The sequence below is a fragment of the Ranitomeya imitator genome, chromosome 2 (genome assembly GCF_032444005.1).
Source record: "Ranitomeya imitator isolate aRanImi1 chromosome 2, aRanImi1.pri, whole genome shotgun sequence".
Lineage (NCBI taxonomy): Eukaryota > Metazoa > Chordata > Amphibia > Anura > Dendrobatidae > Ranitomeya > Ranitomeya imitator.
The window spans coordinates 277,408,880-277,431,544 of record NC_091283.1 but is presented as its reverse complement, the minus strand read 5'-3'; the positions used below and the strand labels follow the sequence as shown (position 1 = coordinate 277,431,544).

The 22,665-nt window shown below is 42.8% G+C and overlaps 1 protein-coding gene across 1 annotated transcript; it reads right to left on the bottom strand.

Annotated features, from left to right (window-relative positions):
- Positions 1-16,092: 16,092 nt before the first annotated feature.
- LOC138666406 (oocyte zinc finger protein XlCOF6-like) lies at positions 16,093-22,199 on the bottom strand. The gene is made up of 5 exons (XM_069754631.1): positions 22,008-22,199; positions 19,226-19,235; positions 17,573-17,803; positions 16,950-17,479; positions 16,093-16,905 (listed from the first exon to the last, which is right to left on the bottom strand). The coding sequence occupies exons 1-5, from the start codon at positions 22,197-22,199 to the stop codon at positions 16,093-16,095; spliced, it is 1,776 nt and encodes a 591-aa protein (XP_069610732.1).
- Positions 22,200-22,665: the final 466 nt, after the last annotated feature.

The window sequence follows — 22,665 nt, the reverse complement described above, 5'->3', positions numbered from 1 at the left end:
TATTGCACAACTCGTTAAAGGGTTGATTGTGACTTGTAGGATCGCTACTTCCAACAGGTGGCACTATAGCGTTTAAGTCCTCTTTTTCTCAGAAGAGACAATTTGTATACTGACAGAATAGAATAGAATAGGTAGAATAAATGTGTACACATAGAATAGGGTGATGCGCCCTCTGCTGGATGAACTCATATGAACTCGAACATGGGAAAATATTCTGAAAAGTTCCCACGCTCGAGTTTATGAGTTCATCCAGCAGAGGGCACATCACCGCGACTCGAGGTAACTACAGTACATTCCCCTGCATTCCATTCATTCACCAAGTTTTACAGTCAGGAGCACAGCTGCATTAGCAGAGCTCCTGGGTGTAAAATGATTTAACCCCTTCAGATGGATTTACAGTGTGGGACAAGACTGTAACGACAGAAGGTATGGAATATTGTTGTTTGTTTTTCTTACTTTATTTCAGGTGACAAGGGTCTTCAGGTGGATTAAGAGTATAATAAAATATTAAAACACCATGTGTCTATTTCATTAAAATACTTTTTAATAATGCGTGTGTGTTTTATTAACCATTTCGTACTATTGGATTAATAATGGATAGGTGTCATAATTGACGCCTCTCCAATTATTAACCTGGCTTAATGTCACCTTACAATAGCAAGGTGATATTAACCCTTTATTACCCCATATCACACAGCTACATGGGAATGGGAAGAGAGAGGCTAAGTGCTGGAATAGGCGCATCTTCCAGATGTGCCTTTTCTGGGGTGGCTGGGGGCAGATGTTTTTAGCCAGGGGGGCCAATAACCATGGACCCTCTCCAGGCTATTAATATCTGCCCTCAGTCACTGGCTTTACTACTCTGGCGGAGAAAATTGCGCGGGAGCCCACGCCAATTTTTTCCGGGATTTAACCCTTTAACCCCTTCCCGACCCATGACGCCATGTAGGCGTCATGAAAGTCGGTGCCAATCCAACCCATGACGCCTATGTGGCGTCATGGAAAGATCGCGTCCCTGCAGATCGGGTGAAAGGGTTAACTCCCATTTCACCAGATCTGCAGGGACAGGGGGAGTGGTAGTTTAGCCCAGGGGGGGCTACGTGGCTACGATCGCTCTGATTGGCTGTTGAAAGTGAAACTGCCAATCAGAGCGATTTGTAATATTTCACCTATTATAACTGGTGAAATATTACAATCCAGCCATGGCCGATGCTGCAATATCATCGGCCATGTCTGGAAACACTAATGTGCCCCCACCCCACCCCACCGATCGCCCCCCCAGCTCTCCGATCTGTCCGGTACACTGCTCCGGCTCCCCTCCGTCCTGTGCTCCGCTCCCCCCGTGCTCTTGTCCGCTACCCCCGTGCTCCAATCACCCTCCCCGTGCTCCAATCACCCCCCTGCACTCCGATCCACCCCCCCGTGCTCCGTTCCACCCCCCGTGCTCCGTTCCACCCCCCCGTGCTCCGTTCCACCCCTCCCGCGCTCCGATCCACCCCCCCATGCTCCGATCCACCCCCCCCCCCATCATACTTACCGATCCTGCCGGGGTCCGTCCGTCTTCTCCCTGGGCGCCGCCATCTTCCAAAATGGCGGGCGCATGCGCAGTGCGCCCGCCGAATCTGCCAGCCGGCAGATTCATTCCAAAGTGCATTTTGATCACTGAGATATAATCTATCTCACTGATCAAAATAAAAAAAATAATAAATGACCCCCCCCCCTTTGTCACCCCCATAGGTAGGGACAATAAAAAAATAAAGAATTTTTTTTCCCACTGTTAGAATAGGGTTAGGGGTAGGGTTAGGGCTAGTGTTAGGGTTAGGGTTAGGGCTAGGGTTAGGATTAGGGCTAGGGGTAGGGTTAGGGTTTCGGTATGTGCACACGTATTCTGGTCCTCTGCGGATTTTTCTGCTGCGGATTTGATAAATCCGCAGTGCTAAACCGCTGCGGATTTATGGCGGATTTACCGCGTTTTTTCTGCACATTTCACTGCGGTTTTACAACTGCAATTTTCTATTTGAGCAGTTGTAAAACCGCTGCGGAATCCGCACAAAGAAGTGACATGCTGCGGAATGTAAACCCCTGCGTTTCCGTGCAGTTTTTCTGCAGCATGTGTACAGCGATTTTTGTTTCCCATAGGTTTACATTGAACTGTTTTCCGCAGCGTGTGCACATACCTTTAGAATTAGGCTATGTGCACACGGTGCGGATTGGCCGCTGTGGATTCGCAGCAGTGTTCCATCAGGTTTACAGTACCATGTAAACCTATGGAAAACCAAATCCGCTGTGCCCATGGTGCGGAAAATACCGCGCGGAAACGCTGCGTTGTATTTTCCGCAGCATGTCAATTCTTTGTGCGGATTCCGCAGCGTTTTACACCTGTTCCTCAATAGGAATCCGCAGGTGAAATCCGCACAAAAAACTCTGGAAATCCGCGGAAAATCCGCAGGTAAAACGCAGTGCCTTTTACCCGCGGATTTTTCAAAAATGATGTTGAAAAATCTCACACGAATCCGCAACGTGGGCACATAGCCTTAGGGTTAGGGTTGGAATTAGGGTTGTGGTTAGGGTTAGGGGTGTGTTGGGGTTAGGGTTGTGGTTAGGGTTATGGCTACAGTTGGGATTAGAGTTAGGAGTGTGTTGGGGTTAGTGTTGGAGGTAGAATTGAGGGGCTACCACTGTTTAGGCACATCAGGGGTCTCCAAACGCAACATGGCGCCACCATTGATTCCAGCCAATCTCGTATTCAAAAAGTCAAATGGTGCTCCCTCAATTCCGAGCCCCGACGTGTGCCCAAACAGTGGTTTACCCCCACATATGGGGTACCAGCACACTCAGGATAAACTGCGCAACAATTACTGGGGTCCAATTTCTCCTGTTACCCTTGTGAAAATAAAAAAAATGCTTGCTAAAACATCATTTTTGAGGAAAGAAAAATGATTTTTTATTTTCACGGCTCTGCGTTGTAAACGTCTGTGAAGCACTTGGGGGTTCAAAGTGCTCACCACATATCTAGATAAGTTCCTTGGGGGGGTCTATTTTCTAAAATGGGGTCACTTGTGGGGGGTTTCTACTGTTTAGGCACACCAGGGGCTCTGCAAACGCAACGTGACGCCCGCAGACCATTCCATCAAAGTCTGCATTTCAAAAGTCACTACTTCCCTTCGGAGCCCCGACGTGTGCCCAAACAGTGGTTTACCTCCACACATGGGGTATCAGCGTACTCAGGAGAAACTGGACAACAACGTTTGGGGTCCAATTTCTCCTGTAACCCTTGGGAAAATAAAAAATTCTGGGCTAAATAAATATTTTTGAGGAAAGAAAACGTATTTATTGTTTTCACGGCTCTGCATTATAAACTTCTATGAAGCACTTGGGGTTTCAAAGTGCTCACCACGCATCTAGATAAGTTCCTTTCGGGGTCTAGTTTCCAAAATGGGGTCACTTGTGGGGGGTTTCTACTGTTTAGCCACATCAGGGGCTCTGCAAACGCAACGTGACGCCCACAGAGCATTCCATCAAAGTCTGCATTTCAAAACGTCACTACTTCACTTCCGAGCCCCGGCATGTGCCAAAACAGTGGTTTACCCCCACATATGGGGTATCAGCGTACTCAGGAGAAACTGGACAACAACTTTTGTGGTCAAATTTCTCCTGATACCCTTGAGAAAATAAAAAATTGCAGGCTAAAGATCATTTTTGAGAAAATAATTTTTTTTTTTCATGGCTCTGCGTTATAAACTTCTGTGAAGCACTTGGGGGTTCAAAGTCCTCACCACACATCTAGATTAGTTCCTTTGGGGGTCTAGTTTCCAAAATGGGGTAATTTCTGGGGGATCTCCAATGTTTAGGCACACAGGGGCTCTCCAAACGTGACATAGTGTCTGCTAATGATTGGAGCCAATTTTCCATTTAAAAAGCCAAATGGCGTGCCTTCCCTTCCGAGCCCTGCCGTGTGCCCAAACAGTGGTTTACCCCCACATATGGGGTATCAGCGTACTCAGAACAAACTGGACAACAACATTTGGGGTCCAATTTCTCCTATTACCCTTGGCAAAATAGGAAATTCCAGGCTAAAAAATCATTTTTGAGGAAAGAAAAATTATTTTTTATTTTCATGGCTCTGCGTTATAAACTTCTGTGAAGCACCTGGGGGTTTAAAGTGCTCAATATGCATCTAAATAAGTTACTTGGGGGGTCTAGTTTCCAAAATGGGGTCACTTGTGGGGGAGCTCCAATTTTTAGGCACACGGGGGCTCTCCAAACGTGACATGGTGTCCGCTAAAGAGTGGAGCCAATTTTTCATTCAAAAAGTCAAATGGCGCTCCTTCCCTTCCAAGCCCTGCTGTGCACCCAAACAGTGGTTTACCCCCACATATGAGGTATCAGCGTACTCAGGACAAATTGGACAACAACTTTCGTGGTTCAGTTTCTCCTTTTACCATTGGGAAAATAAAAAAATTGTTGCTAAAAGATAATTTTTGTGACTAAAAAGTAAAATGTTCATTTTTTCCTTCCATGTTGCTTCTGCTGCTGTGAAGCACCTGAAGGGTTAATAAACTCCTTGAATGTGGTTTTGAGTACCTTGAGGGGTGCAGTTTTTAGAATGGTGTCACTTTTGGGTATTTTCAGCCATATAGACCCCTCAAAATGACTTCAAATGTGAGGTGGTCCCTAAAAAAAATGGTTTTGTAAATTTCGTTGTAAAAATGAGAAATCGCTGGTCAAATTTTAACCCTTATAACTTCCTAGCAAAAAAAAATCAAAATTGTGCTGATGTAAAGTATACATGTGGGAAATGTTATTTATTAACTATTTTGTGTCACATAACTCTCTGGTTTAACAGAATAAAAATTCAAAATGTGAAAATTGCGAAATTTTCAAAATTTTCGCCAAATTTCCGTTTTTATCACAAATAAACGCAGAATTTATTGACCTAAATTTACCACTAACATGAAGCCCAATATGTCACGAAAAAAACAATCTCAGAACCGCTAGGATCCGTTGAAGCGTTCCTGAGTTATTACCTCATAAAGGGACACTGGTCAGAATTGCAAAAAACGGCAAGGTCTTTAAGGTCAAAATAGGCTGGGTCATGAAGGGGTTAATTTAATAGCTAGAGCCCCCAAATTTGACACAAAGACACTTCTTACATTAGTAAAGAGGAATATGTAATAAAAAACGGGATATGAGATGGTTAACGGTATGTAAACCATGTCTGTGAAGGAGATAGGAAAAGCCGGCAATTGAATTACCGCCTTTTCTGCTATCTAGCGCTGAATGAAATTATATATATATATATATATATATATATATAGTAGAAAAAAAGGAGCACAACTCTAGTACTTATCTTCAGGTGCAGGGCCTCAAGCAACCAGTCCAGCCATTGCAGCAAGTTTACAGACACTCAAAAAAGAGGCAGCACTCCATAGTTTAAGTGAAAAATGTGGAAGGTTTAATCGACCCACATAGCCGGGCGACGTTTCAGCTCCATCTGAGCCTTTATCAAGTATATATATATATATATATATATATATATATATATATATATATATAATACACACAAATTATAGAGGGGACTTGTACAGGCAATAGACATTACAGCATATATATATATACAGGTCCTTCTCAAAAAATTAGCATATAGTGTTAAATTTCATTATTTACCATAATGTAATGATTACAATTAAACTTTCATATATTATAGATTCATTATCCACCAACTGAAATTTGTCAGGTCTTTTATTGTTTTAATACTGATGATTTTGGCATACAACTCCTGATAACCCAAAAAACCTGTCTCAATAAATTAGCATATCAAGAAAAGGTTCTCTAAACGACCTATTACTCTAATCTTCTGAATCAACTAATTAACTCTAAACACATGCAAAAGATACCTGAGGCTTTTATAAACTCCCTGCCTGGTTCATTACTCAAAACCCCCATCATGGGTAAGACTAGCGACCTGACAGATGTCAAGAAGGCCATCATTGACACCCTCAAGCAAGAGGGTAAGACCCAGAAAGAAATTTCTCAACAAATAGGCTGTTCCCAGAGTGCTGTATCAAGGCACCTCAATGGTAAGTCTGTTGGAAGGAAACAATGTGGCAGAAAACGCTGTACAACGAGAAGAGGAGACCGGACCCTGAGGAAGATTGTGGAGAAGGACCGATTCCAGACCTTGGGGAACCTGAGGAAGCAGTGGACTGAGTCTGGTGTGGAAACATCCAGAGCCACCGTGCACAGGCGTGTGCAGGAAATGGGCTACAGGTGCCGCATTCCCCAGGTAAAGCCACTTTTGAGCTACAGAGAAGCAGCACTGGACTGTTGCCAAGTGGTCCCAAGTACTTTTTTCTGATGAAAGCAAATTTTGCATGTTATTCGGAAATCAAGGAGCCAGAGTCTGGAGGAAGACTGGGGAGAAGGAAATGCCAAAATGCCTGAAGTCCAGTGTCAAGTACCCACAGTCAGTGATGGTGTGGGGTGCCATGTCAGCTGCTGGTGTTGGTCCACTGTGTTTCATCAAGGGCTGGGTCAATGCAGCTAGCTATCAGGAGATTTTGGAGCACTTCATGCTTCCATCGGCTGAAATGCTTTATGGAGATGAAGATTTCATTTTTCAGCACGACCTGGCACCTGCTCACAGTGCCAAAACCACTGGTAAATGGTTTACTGACCATGGTATTACTGTGCTCAATTGGCCTGCCAACTCTCCTGACCTGAACCCCATAGAAAATCTGTGGGATATTGTGAAGAGAAAGTTGAGAGACGCAAGACCCAACACTCTGGATGAGCTTAAGGCCGCTATTGAAGCATCCTGGGCCTCCATAACATCTCAGCAGTGTCACAGGCTGATTGCCTCCATGCCACGCCGCATTGAAGCAGTCATTTCTGCCAAAGGATTCCCGACCAAGTATTGAGTGCATAACTGAACATTATTATTTGTTGGTTTTTTTGTTTGTTATTAAAAAACACTTTTATTTGATTGGATGGGTGAAATATGCTAATTTATTGAGACAGGTTTTTTGGGTTATCAGGAGTTGTATGCCAAAATCATCAGTATTAAAACAATAAAAGACCTGACAAATTTCAGTTGGTGCATAATGAATCTATAATATATGAAAGTTTAATTGTAATCATTACATTATGGTAAATAATGAAATGTAACACTATATGCTAATTTTTTGAGAAGGACCTGTATGTGTGTGTGTGTGTGTGTGTGTGTGTGTGTGTGTGTGTGTGTGTGTGTGTATATATATATACACACACGCACACACACACATATATATGTTGTAATGTCTATTGCCTGTACAAGTCCCCTCTATAATTTGTAAAGCACTGCGGAATATGTTGGCGCTATATAAATAAAAATTATTATTATTATTATTATATATATGTATATATATGTAAGAATATTTGAGCCGATGGATCCATGATATGTCCATTTTGCAAGCCTGCGAGAAAAAAAAAAAAAATTGCTGTACGGATGACACACGGATAAATTTGTGCGTAAAAATCGCATCCTCGCATTGAATACGGAACAGTGTTTTGGGACAATTACTGCGTATCACGGCCGTAAAAAACGGACAGTATTTACTTACGCCTAGTGTGACGCCGGCCTTAGATTCACGGCTCAGCAGTCAGTATCACACAGGATAGGATTAGATACACAGCTCAGCAGTCAGTATCACACAGGATAGGATTAGATACACGGCTCAGCAGTCAGTATCACACAGGATAGGATTAGATACACAGCTCAGCAGTCAGTATCACACAGGATAGGATTAGATACACAGCTCAGCAGTCAGTATCACACAGGATAGGATTAGATACACAGCTCAGCAGTCAGTATCACACAGGATAGGATTAGATACACGGCTTAGCAGTCAGTATCACAAAGGATGGGATTAGATACACAGCTCAGTAGACAGTATCACACAGGATAGGATTAGATACACAGCTCAGCAGTCAGTATCACACAGGATAGGATTAGATACACGGCTCAGCACAGTATCACACAGGATAGGATTAGATACACGGCTCAGCAGTCAGTATCACACAGGATAGGATTAGATACACGGCTCAGCAGTCAGTATCACACAGGATAGGATTAGATACACAGCTCAGCAGTCAGTATCACACAGGATAGGATTAGATACACAGCTCAGCACAGTATCACCGATAGGATTAGATACATGGCTCAGCAGTCAGTATCACATAGGATAGGATTAGATACATGGCTCAGCAGTCAGTATCACATAGGATAGGATTAGATACACGGCTCAGCAGTCAGTATCACACCGGATAGTATTAGATTCACGGCTCAGCAGTCAGTATCATACAGGACAGGATTAGATACACGGCTCAGCTGTCAGCAATACACAGTATAGGATTAGATACATGGCTCAGCAGACTGTATCACACAGGATAGGATTAGATACACAGCTCAGCAGACCGTATCACGCAGGATCGGATTAGATACACGGCTCAGCAGTCAGTATCACACGTGAGGATTAGATACATGGCTCAGCAGTCAGTATCATACAGGACAGGATTAGATACACGGCTCAGCTGTCAGCAATACACAGGAGAGGATTAGATACACGGCTCAGCAGACAGTATCACACAGGATAGGATTAGAAACATGGCTCAGCAGACAGTATGACACAGGATAGGATTAGATACACAGCTCAGCAGACCGTATCACACAGCATAGGATTAGGTACACAGCTCAGCAGACCGTATCACGCAGGATCGGATTAGATACACGGCTCAGCAGTTAGTATCACACAGGATGGGATTAGATACACGGCTCAGCAGTCAGTATCACACCAGATAGTATTAGATTCACGGCTCAGCAGTCAGCAATACACAGGATAGAATTAGATACATGGCTCAGCAGACAGTATCACACAGGATAGGATTAGATACACGGCTCAGCAGACCGTATCACACAGGATAGGATTAGATACACGGCTCAGCAGTCAGTTTCACACGTGATGATTAGATACATGGCTCAGCAGTCAGTATCACACAGGATAGGATTAGATACACAGCTCAGCAGACAGTATCTCACACAGGATAGGATTAGATACACAGCTCAGCAGACCGTATCACGCAGGATCGGATTAGATACATGGCTCAGCAGTCAGTATCACACGTGAGGATTAGATACACGGCTCAGCAGACAGTATCACACAGGATAGGATTAGATAGAAGTGTCAGCAGTCAGTATCACACAGGATAGGTTTAGATACACGGCTCAGCACAGTATCACACAGGATAGTATTAGATTCACGGCTCAGCAGTCAGTATCACACAGGATAGGATTAGATACACGGCTCATCAGACAGTATCACACAGGATCGGATTAGATACACGGCTCAGCTCAGTATCACACAGGATAGGATTAGATACACGGCTCAGCACAGTATCACACAGGATCGGATTAGATACACAGCTCAGCACAGTATCACACAGGATAGGATTAGATACACGGCTCAGCAGTCAGTATCACACAGGAGAGGATTAGATACACGGCTCAGCACAATATCACACAGGAGAGGATTACATACACGGCTCAGCAGACAGTATCACACAGGTGAGGATTAGATGCACGGCTCAGCAGACAGTATCACACAGGATAGGATTAGATACACGGCTCAGCAGTCAGTATCACACAGGTGAGGATTAGATATACGGCTCAGCAGTCAGTATCACACAGGATAGGATTAGATACACGGCTCAGCACAGTATCACACAGGATAGGATTAGACACACGGCTCAGCAGACAGAATCACACAGGATAGGATTAGATACACGGCTCAGCACAGTATCACACAGGATAGGATTAGATACACGGCTCAGCAGTCAGTATCACACAGGAGAGGATTAGCTACACGGCTCAGCAGTCAGTATCACACAGGAGAGGATTAGATACACGGCTCAGCAGACAGTATCACACAGGTGAGGATTAGATGCATGGCTCAGCAGTCAGTATCACACAGGATAGGATTAGATACACGGCTCAGCACAGGATCAGATACACGGCTCAGCACAGTATCACACAGGAGAGGATTAGATACACGGCTCAGCACAGGATCACACAGGATAGGATTAGATACACGGCTCAGCACAGTATCACACAGGATAGGATTAGATACACGGCTCAGCAGACAGTATCACACAGGTGAGGATTAGATGCACGGCTCAGCAGTCAGTATCACACAGGAGAGGATTAGATACACGGCTCAGCACAGTATCATACAGGATAGGATTAGATACACGGCTCAGCACAGTATCACACAGGATCGGATTAGATACACGGCTCAGCACAGTATCACACAGGATAGGATTAGATACATGGCTCAGCACAGTATCATACAGGATAGGATTAGATACACGGCTCAGCAGTCAGTATCACACAGGAGAGGATTAGATACACGGCTCAGCACAGTATCATACAGGATAGGATTAGATACACGGCTCAGCACAGTATCACACAGGATCGGATTAGATACACGGCTCAGCACAGTATCACACAGGAGAGGATTAGATACACGGCTCAGCACAGTATCACACAGGAGAGGATTAGATACATGGCTCAGCACAGTATCACACAGGATAGTATTAGATTCACCGCTCAGCAGTCAGTATCATACAGGACAGGATTAGATACACGGCTCAGCTGTCAGCAATACACAGGAGAGGATTAGATACACGGCTCAGCAGACAGTATGACACAGGATAGGATTAGATACACAGCTCAGCAGACCGTATCACACAGCATAGGATTAGGTACACAGCTCAGCAGAACGTATCACGCAGGATCAGATTAGATACACGGCTCAGCAGTTAGTATCACACAGGATAGGATTAGATACACGGCTCAGCAGTCAGTATCACAAAGGATGGGATTAGACACACAGCTCAGAAGACAGTATCACACAGGATGGGATTAGATACACGGTTCAGCAGTCAGTATCACACCAGATAGTATTAGATTCACGGCTCAGCAGTCAGCAATACACAGGATAGGATTAGATACATGGCTCAGCAGACAGTATCACACAGGATAGGATTAGATACACGGCTCAGCAGACCGTATCACACAGGATAGGATTAGATACATGGCTCAGCAGTCAGTTTCACACGTGATGATTAGATACATGGCTCAGCAGTCAGTATCACACAGGATAGGATTAGATACACAGCTCAACAGACAGTATCACACAGGATAGGATTAGATACACAGCTCAGCAGACCGTATCACGCAGGATCGGATTAGATACATGGCTCAGCAGTCAGTATCACACGTAAGGATTAGATACATGGCTCAGCAGACAGTATCACACAGGATAGGATTAGATAGACGTCTCAGCAGTCAGTATCACACAGGATAGTATTAGATTCACGGCTCAGCAGTCAGTATGATACAGGACAGGATTAGATACATGGCTCATCAGACAGTATCACACAGGATAGGATTAGATACACGGCTCATCAGACAGTATCACACAGGATCGGATTAGATACACGGCTCAGCTCAGTATCACACAGGATAGGATTAGATACACGGCTCAGCACAGTATCACACAGGATCGGATTAGATACACAGCTCAGCACAGTATCACACAGGATAGGATTAGATACACGGCTCAGCAGTCAGTATCACACAGGAGAGGATTAGATACACGGCTCAGCACAGTATCACACAGGAGAGGATTACATACACGGCTCAGCAGACAGTATCACACAGGATAGGATTAGATACACTGCTCAGCAGACAGTATCACACAGGTGAGGATTAGATGCACGGCTCAGCAGACAGTATCACACAGGTGAGGATTAGATGCACGGCTCAGCAGTCAGTATCACACAGGTGAGGATTAGATATACGGCTCAGCAGTCAGTATCACACAGGAGAGGATTAGCTACACGGCTCAGCAGTCAGTATCACACAGGATAGGATTAGATACATGGCTCAGCAGACAGTATAACACAGGATAGGATTAGATACACAGCTCAGCAGACAGTATCACACAGGATAGGATTAGATACACAGCTCAGCACAGTATCACACAGGATAGGATTAGATACACGGCTCAGCACAGTATCATACAGGATAGGATTAGATACACGGCTCAGCACAGTATCACACAGGAGAGGATTAGATACACGGCTCAGCACAGTATCATACAGGAGAGGATTAGATACACTGCTCAGCAGACAGTATCACTCAGGATAGGATTAGATACACGGCTCAGCACAGTATCACACAGGTGCAGCACAGAGGCCTCCCCTTCTGTCTCTGTGTTACCTCTCTGCACCATCTTCTTCCTCTCTATGGAGGTGGCAGTGATGTTACCACTACAGTGATCGTGGGCACCAGGAGAGATGATGCTGCCCGTGTGCTGGCTGCAGATGACAGGGAACGCCCGCTGACAGTGTGAGGGAGACAGATGGAGCGGCCCCTCCTAGAACAGCGCGGCTCTCACTGAGCTGAGCGGTTATAGGGGAAAGTGGAGCTCACATATACACTGTGGGCTCCAGAACAATGGCGCCGGTCTCCTCCCTCTGCTGTGATGTGGACGGCCCGGGGGCCATGCTCAGAACACAGCAGGGAGCAGCTCAATGCTAGGTATAGGGTCGGCGGGTGACCACTGTCTCCTGTGCCCACGGCAGCCGTATTTGCAGAGTACAAGTGTCGTGCTGGGACTCTTACACTCCTGCAAAGCAAAATGGCAGCGCCCAGTGGCTGCAAAAATAATTAAAAAAAATTAAAGTAAAAAAAAATAATAATTTTGGAGTAAAAATAATTGTTTATATAAACAATCCTTATTAATACAGAAAAAAAATTGCAGCACCTTCCCTTTAAAGAGAAATGGGAGCAGGATGTTGGGGTAAGGGACAATGAGCAGTGGGATGACATATTATCCTCGATTCCCCAGCTGTCCACTAGTGAGGCACAAAGGCTGTCACAGATGGACCTGCAGCATCGGGTACACAGGACTCCCAAATTCCTGCATAAAATTGGGGTAAGAGAGGAGGACTTGTGTCCAAGATGCGGTTCGGGCCCTGCCGATTTGCTGCATATGTTTTGGTCATGTGGTTCCATCTGGAATTTCTGGACCAAGTCATAGACGACATAATCACGGTGTTTAGGGTTGTGATTCCTACACAAACCAGAGGATGCTAAAGATGCGAACATAAAAAGAACATTATATCAAGCCAGGAAAATTATAGCAGCACACTTGGACAGGGCGCCACCTACGTATCAAAAGAGGAGAGTCCTGCATAAATACTGTAAAATATGGGAGGACTGGAAAATTCACCAAGACATGGATATTATGTCCTTACTTGGCGATAGCTGGGTAATATTATTACTTGTGTATGGTGAGATATGTCAGATTAACGTCCTTGGAGTGAAGAATATAAAATCTGTTCCCATAATGTCCTTCCAGTTTCAGGTGAAAACTAAAGAACTTGGAGACTTGGGACTTATCTTTCATAATGTTTATTTTCACATGAGTGCACAGATTGCCGTAATCAGATTAAATATGTTGATTAATATAATAAGACTGTCTGTTATATCTTTTTGTACAATTTGTCACTAACATATAATATGATTTTCCATTAATTCATTTTTCACACTCCAGGTATGGTAATGGATTCTCTCTGTGGCATTTTCCAGCAGTGTCGGCACTTGCGTTCCCGGGATTCATGTGAGGTTGTTACATCATGTGAAACCTGCCCCCAATCAGCACTGGCGTCACCATCCCCCACCTTCGGACAAATCAAACATCAGGAGGAAGTCAGAGAGCAGCCGCCGCCCTGGCTGCCAGTTGATATTCAATACATCCAAAGGCGCGGACAGTACAGCCGGCAGTGATTGGGAGCAGGGCTCCTGTGATGTAACACCCTCAGTGAGCCTCGGGAATGTGGGTCCTGACACCGCTGGAACGGCGCCGGCACAGAAGAGATGAGTGTTTTTGTTTTAACGAGGCCAAACATGAGGAATGACAAGGGGTTGTTGTCAGTTAAACCATTTCCAACATCTGAACATAAAAAAGCTTCTCCCTTGTGTGACTGCTCTGAAGTTTATTAAGAGTTGATTTTCAAGCAAAATATGTACAACATTGAGGGTATGTTTCCACGGTCAGTAAACGCTGCGGGTTTGATGATGCGTTCATCCGCAGCGTCCAGATGTTACAGCATAATGGGTGGGATTTCAAGAAATCCCATCTCCACTATGCGTTCAGAGACGCCTGCGGCAGCCCTGTGTAAGCGAACATGCGGAGGGTCTTTCCAGACCGCAGCATGTCCATTTATGTAGCGGAGACGCTCAGTCTCCACAGCATAAATTTCCCATAGACTATCATTACATGCGGTAAAACGGCATTATCTTTATAGTCACATGCGTAGTAAGTGTGGAAACGCAGCTTACTGCGCATGTGTACTAATATAAATAATGTCTTACCTTGCTTCAGCCGGAAGATCCATCCACTGCAGTTCTTGCGATGAGCTCAGCTGACCGAGAGAACTGCCTTGTACGTTACTGCCGTAGACCGAGTTATCTCCGGTGGTCATCTACAAGCTCCGCTGTGTCTGGATGTCAGGCTGGATGGTGGCATAATGTCACCATTCAGCCAAAGGCACCCAGATGTAGCAGAGCTGGACTCATCGTGAGACACTCAGTAATGGACTACGGCGGACAGGAAGTATTTGTGTTGGTTTATTATTTTATTTTCCTTGCAGGAGATTGAGGGATTCAGGGATTAGGTGATGCAGTAAGTATGGTTAATTAAGATTAATAAAGGATTTTATTCTAGCTGTGTATATATTTACCATGTAACTATAGGACTAGTAATGGATAGGTGTCTTATAGACGCTTCTCCATTACTAATCCATGGGCTTAATGTCACCTGACAATCCAAAGGTGACATAAACCCCACAAATATTACCCCACTTGCCACCGCTACAGGGCAAGTGGGAAGAGTCGGGTGAAGTATCTCAATTAGCATATCTTTGGATGTGCCAGTTGTGGGGCGGCTGCTGGCTGCTATTTTTAAGCTGGTGAGGGCCTAAATCCATGGGCCTCACCAGCCTGAGAATACCAGACCGCAGCTGTCTCCTTTTTCCTTGCCTGGTTAACAAAAATAGGGGGATCCCACGCCATTTTTTTTGGATGGGATCCCACTATTTGTGCTAACCATCCAAGGTAAGCAGACTGCTGCAGCCTGGTAATATCAGGCTGGTAAGATTCTTAGATATTGGATCCTTACCAGACTGAAATAACAGTCCCAGTAGTCTGCTTTACTCTCGCTGGTTAATTAATATAGGAGGACCCAAGGACATTTTTTTTAATTATTTATGTATTAAAAAGGGAAGGACCTCTTGTACTTTGCTTCACTTCCTGTGTCATGTATTTCATGTATGTGTCATAAGATTCACCATTATATAAATTAGTACACATGCAAAGTAAGCTGCGTTCCCGCAATTAATACGCATGTGACTAGGAAGATGTTGTGGTTTTACCGCATCTGATGATAGTGAATGGGAAATTTACCCAGCAGAGACGAAGAGTCTCCACTACATAAACGGACATGCTGCAGTCTGGAAAGACATGCTGCATGTCCGTCTCTACGGGTGAGCCGTGAGAGTCGGTGCACGCCTAGTGGACATGGGATTTCTTGAAATCCCATCCACTATGCTGTTATAGCTGGTTGCTGCAGGTTGGACATTGCGGATGAATGCAGGGCCGAACCCGCAGTGTATACTGACTGTGGGAACATATCCCAATATATCTACAAACAGGAAATCACTTTTTTTTTCCTTCCCAGAAGCCAGCTTTCAATTAGCTTTATTCCAAGTGAAACAAAAAACATATGCAATGAAAAAACGCATCAAATACACATGGTCACCTGCATTTTTTACATGTGTATTTGATGCAGATGACCTGCAAGTGACCTCAGGTGCAAATTTTACCTGCATCAAATCCTGAGCAAATACTGAGCCATTCATGACTGTGGAAATATAAAAAAGGATTCTCTCCTATGAGACTTTTATTGTGACTAAGGAGAGATGTTTTCTTCACAAAACATTTCCCACATTCTGAACAGAAAAAGTCTTCTCCCCTTTGTGGGTGCTTTGGTGACCAAGAAGAAATGATTTCTTCACAAAACATTTCCCACATACTGAGCATGAAAAAGGCTTCTCCCCTGTGTGAGTTCTCTGATGTTTGAGAAGAACGGATTTATCTGTAAAACATTTCCCACATTCTGAATATGAAAAAGGCCTCTCCCCTGTGTGAGTTCTTTGGTGTCTTTCAAGAATCGATTTACGGTTAAAACATTTCCCACATTCTGAACATGAAAATGGCTTCTCCCCTGTGTGAAATTTCTGATGTCTGAGACGAGCTGATTTCACTGTAAAACATTTCCCACATTCTGAACATGAAAATGGCTTCTCCCCTGTGTGAATTCTATGATGTTTGAGAAGACTTGATTTCTCTGTAAAACATTTCCCACATTCTGAACATGAAAATGGCTTCTCCCCTGTGTGAATTCTATGATGTTTGAGAAGTCTTGATTTCTCTGTAAAACATTTCCCACATTCTGAACATGAAAAAAGGTTCTCCCCTGTGTGAGTTTGCTGATGTGTGGTTAGTTGTGATGTATTTGTAAAAAAATTCGCACATTCTGAACATGAAAATGGCTTCTCCCCTGTGTGAAATCTCTGATGTATGAGAAGATATGATTTAGTTGTAATATATTTCCCACATTCTGAGCATGAAAATGGCTTCTCCCCTGTGTGAATTCTCTGATGTTTGAGCAGACCTGATTTGTCCATAAAACATTTCCCACATTCTGAACATGAACATTGCTTCTCCCCTGTGTGAAATTTCTGATGTTTGAGAAGATAAGATTTAGTTGTAAAATATTTCCCACATTTTGAACATAAAAATGGCTTCTCCCCGTGTGACATTTCTGATGTTTGAGAAGAGCTGATTTCTCTGTAAAACATTTCCCACATGCTGAACATGAAAATGGCTTCTCCCCTGTATAAATTCTCTGATGATTGAGAAGACTTGATTTAATTGTAAAACATTTCCCACATTCTGAACATGAAAATGGCTTCTCCCCTGTGTGAAATCTCTGATGTATGAGAAGATATGATTTAGTTGTAAAATATTTCCCACATTCTGAACATGAAAATGGCTTCTCCCCTGTGTGAAATTTCTGATGTTTGAGAAGATCTGATTTAGATGTAAAACATTTCCCACATTCTGAATATGAAAAAAGCTTCTCCCCTGTGTGAGTTCGCTGATGTGTGATACGTTGTGATGTATTTGTAAAACATTTCCCACATTCTGAACATGAAAATGGCTTCTTCCCTGTGTGAGTTCTCTGGTGACGAACCAGATGTGATTTCTTATTAAAACATTTCCCACACTTGGAACAAGAATAGTAATTCTCTACTGTGTGAATTTTTTGATGTTTTACAAAAGATTTTTCAAAAGGAAAACTCTCTCCATATTCTAAACTTGAAAATGATTTTTATGCTTTATGACCAGTTTCTTTTTGAATGCTTATTTTGTGACTTTGATTTTCCTTAATAGTCTGTAATGAATCAGAAGACAGGACCTGTTTGAAAGGATCAGATGAGAGATCATCGCTGTGAAGGGATGATGGTATATCTGGAGTAATGGCATTTACTTTAATTGTATCCTGTGGAATCTCAAGATCATATGATTTAAAAATTGAAGATGTCAGCTGTCCCTCTGGTCTCCTGGTACAGTCATCTGCCAAGAATAAAATCAAACAAATTTTGAATAAAATATCCTTGCTTACATTTTTGAACTTTTCTACTTAAACTGTCTGTAAAAATAGCAAGTTAAGTAAAATATTGATTTACCAAGACATTGACAGCTCACAGGCCAATAGAAAACCTCATAAGATGCACGAGTAGATTGTGATGCTCCACTGTTTGTTCACTCTGCTTCCCAAATATCGAATTAAAAGCCACCAAACTGTATTGCAAGCAAAAATAATGAAGAAAAAATTCCAGCTCAACGAGGCGTGAAAAGTAAAAACTAAATACTTTATTCACTTCAATCAGAAGCAGAGGATGAAACATCAGCACAATACAATAAAAACACTATCTACGGCGTTTCAGGTGACAGGGCACCCTTAATCATGATGTCATTACTGTATAATAACTGGTATATAAGGCAAAATTTAAAAAGTATTTATTAAAAAATTAGATTTTAAAGTAAACCAAAATTGTTTTTTTTATATAAAAAACTTGACATCTGAAGGTTACAGAGGAATTATGGAGTATGCTGGTTTTATCAGCCAGGTATTGCGTGACCATATTTGAAAACTTTTCATCCTTGTCAAAAATACCCAGACATCAGGGCATGGATGCTGGCAGGGCATCATGAAATTAGACCAGGCCTTTGACAGTGTACCCCTGCATCTGCTGTACCTGGTGTGTGTCTCCCTCGCCTTTCCTCCTTGGTTGGGCAAACTGCCCCCTGCTGCTAACGTCTGATGGGAATTTTGTCAACATCTTTTCTTTCTGGACTTCTGGTATAGCACCATTTTAGTATACCTCTCCACCTCAGAAGGGAGTTCAGAAAAAAAGTTCATCCAGTCTGTTCAGCGCTCCCAGGTAACAGGCACCAGGCAGGGGTATTACAAATCTTCAGTCATTTATTTAAAATAAAAAACAATATATAGAACAACGCGTTTCGGCTATATGCTTATTAAAAATAGCCTTCCTCAGGTATGATATTGCTTTATAGGTCGCTAGAGTTATATAGTCTACACAGGTCCACTTGAATAATCAATTATGTTAATTAATCAAGACCTGGTGGTTCTTCATTAGCTTATTTGCCGCTTAGTGGTTTTCAGTATATAGCCTTAGCTTATCCGTGTATAAGTTTAAACAGTTAAAATACATAATAAAACATAAAAAAACACTTAAAACCATTAATTAGCATAAATACAATACATGTGGACAAAATTTGTACCTGTCATTATCCATAAATAGAAAGGAATTCCAGCTCAACGAGGCAGTGAAAAGTAAAAACTAAATACTTTATTCACTTCATATGAGAAGCAGAGGATAAAACATCAGCACAATATAGGTAAAAAAACACTATCTACGCGTTTCAGGTGACGCAGCACCCTTAATCATGATATTTGGTATGTAGCCTTACCATACGTCCACTAAAAACAAGAATTCGTGAGCACATTTATGATGTAGAAAATATTAACATTCATAGAAATATATCGCAAGTGTCACAACATTTCATCAATTTTCATCAATCTAATCTTGACTCTTTAAGGGTTTATGCAATTGAAAAGATACACAGACCTTTCAGAGGAGGAGATACTGAGGTAACCCTGAGAAATAGGGAAATATGGTGGATATTCAAATTAGGTACTAGAACACCGTACGGTCTTAACAAGAGAAGAGACATTATGCTTTTCTATTAACTGTCCGTGCTCGGCACTGTGCGGTTCAGTGCATATGATCGCCGTACTTTGTCTCCTCTGCATGGTCTGCTGCTTCTGTGATTTATTTTAGTTACCACTTGCATAAATTACAGCCTCTAAAGTCTTAGTTTTACTGTTCCATACAGCGACTTGTTCTCCGTCCGTACGGCCTTAAGAGGAGAAGAGACATCATGCTTTTCTATTAACTACAATGCTCTTAATATACAAACCTCCCCTCCATACCTTTGTGGAATGTCGGCGCACTATCGGTGCTGGATTTGGCTTGTCTGTGCCCGGCACTGTGCGTTTTAGTGCATATGTTCGTTATGTACCTTGTTTCCTTTGTATGGTCTGCTGCTTTTGTGATTTATTTCAGTTACCACTTGTATACATTACAGTCTTTAGTTTTAAAGTTTCACTGCTTCGTGCAGCGACTTGTCTTCCGTCCTTACTAGGTGTTGGAGCAATTCCTTGCATTGACCGCGACTTATGAGTTTCTCATTCAGCAATTGCGATTTCCTTTATTTATTCTCGTTTTTGTGCAATAACCATTTTATTTTCACAGGCTCTGGATTAGTCACAGCATTCATGAAATTTGTCACATTTTTTTTTTTTTTGTTTAAATATGTTACAGTACATTTGTTAATAACTATCATGGCAAATGCACGTTAATAATTTCACCTAGTCTTCCATATGGATATGTCTTCTCAACCTTTTTTTTTTTTTTTTTTAGGAAGGACTCAATATTGTGTTAATCCTGCATGTATGCTATTCTTGGATATCTTTATGCAAAGATTTTTTGTTCTTGTTTTTGTTTTTATTTTTATGTGACTAAGCAATCATATATATTTGTGTTCTTTGTATTTCCTGCCTCATATATAGCCAAAGTATTTTTGTATGTGTTTTTTGCCTGTTCTGAGAACTTTTCTGTCCCGTGTGGTCGAGTTGTGATCTACGCACACTTTCAGGTGTTTTTACTTCGAATTATCTTCCCAATCAATCACTGCATCGGTGTGCCTACCGGATGCTAACATAAAAAGAACTGAACAGGCTACATACCAAATATCATGATTAAGGGTGCTGCGTCACCTGAAACGCGTAGATAGTGTATTTTTACCTATATTGTGCTGATGTTTTATCCTCTGCTTCTCATATGAAGTGAATAAAGTATTTAGTTTTTACTTTTCACTGCCTCGTTGAGCTGGAATTCCTTTCTCTTTTCCTGGTTCCTCACGCTTTGACACAGCGTTTCCGTGCTCCGAGCCTCCTGGGACTGCTACTGTGGTGAGCTGGATTTTTTTTTTCTTTCGTTACTGTATTATCCATAAATACAATATATATTCAGTGATTATATAAAAAAACGGTTTTTCTAAAAAGTATAACAAATAAGTGTCATACATTTCATCTGTTTATACAAACAAATAAATCTGAAAATACTATTTATTTATTTGTTCATAGTATTAATTCTATATCTTTAATTTACATAAGAACTCATTACATGCGTTAATTTTTGACCGTTAAGGAGAAAAAAAAACCCACACACACCAAAAACTGGAGATTTAGCCATATCGCCCAATGAAGACCCTATGGTTTTCTTCATGGTCCTCATGACACTAGCTTCACTAGCAAAAAAGTTTATGAGCTAGCCTAAGGATATAACAATCTATGACATATCCTTAGACTAGTTCATAAACTTTGTAATAAAAAGATTAATATTCCCAGATATTTGAATTGGTCAACAATCTTAAGTCTACCCCCTTCCGTAGAATCACCCAGCTCACCTCCCACATCATCCACCATGAATAAAATTGATTTATTCCAGTTTATTTTTAGTCCTGATAGAGAGCCAAATCCCTTGATGAGCCGCATAGCATTGAGTCATGCGGGTCTCCCAGAAATAGCAGTATATTGTCAGCGTAAAGCGCGATCTTCTCTTCTATCGACCCATATTTAAACCCTAAAACCTCGGTTGACTGTCGAATTTTGGCGGCCAACGGTTCCACGGCCAGAGCAAACAAAAGAGGGGAGAGCAGACACCCCTGTCTCGTTCCTCTATGCAGCTGACAACCAGTACTTTTTTGGCAAAAATGAAAATAACATGAGGGCCACGGGAAAGGCAGCGGTAGATAAAGTCTATAAAGTCTGCCATATATGCCAAGTTTCCTACAGCCAACACTTCCCTGTCTCCACCATGATGACTACGCCCTTCTCCTCCAATCTCTTCCTTCCCCTCCTCAGCCCATCCACGCAGGAAACTTGCGTGTGTGCTAGCCTCTGCTGTGTTCCTGTTCCTCCTCATCCTCTGCATACTCATTGTTAGCCAATTGGAACTGAGTAGATTTAATGAGGTTGGGCTGGGTATTATATCCCTGTTCCCTGTCTCATATCTTCCTCCATCTCCACATGGTCTGCATGCAAAGTTTCATGTTTGTCAGCAGCGACTGTTGAAGTAGGCACAGAAGCGGGATCGTTGTGCTGATGATGGCGCCATTACATGCTCACCATCTTTGGGGAGTTCTCAGAGTCTTGGAGTACTACTAACATGTCAGACATCCATGTCCACTCTTCAGTTGTTATGTGCGGAGTTTGACCACAATACCGACAAGCATGTTGGAGCTTGTATTTCACAACTGGTCTCTGTTCCTCACAAAGCCTTGCCAGCATGTGCAGTGTGGCATTCCAATGCATGGTCATGTCGCACACCAGTCTATGAGCTGGCACTTGCATGTGCTGTTGCAACACTGACAGAGCAGCGGTAACTGTAGCTGACTTGTGAAAATGGGCGCTCATGCCACGTACCTTGACCAGAAGCTCTGGCAACTCTGTGTAGGTTTTCAGCATCTGAGGGATAGTTCCAAGTTAAGTGTCAAGTTCAGTTTGATAAAGTGTGGGGACAGCGTGAGCAAGTTACTCAAGGCAGTGCATTGTCAAACATCCTTCCATGTGAATCCATCAGTAGGCTTGGGAACCACGAGATGGACATCAGGGCCTTTAGGTGCTCTAAGCCTACAGAACTACAGGGAAAGAAGGACTTAAACTCTCAGAGGCAGGAGGTGATGGAATTGGGGTGCGTTGCTTGTGCTCTAATTGCTAGTGCTAGCAGAGTTCGCGAGAGAGATGCTCTGCCCATACTGAGAACTAGGGCTAAGGTCAAGTCCGA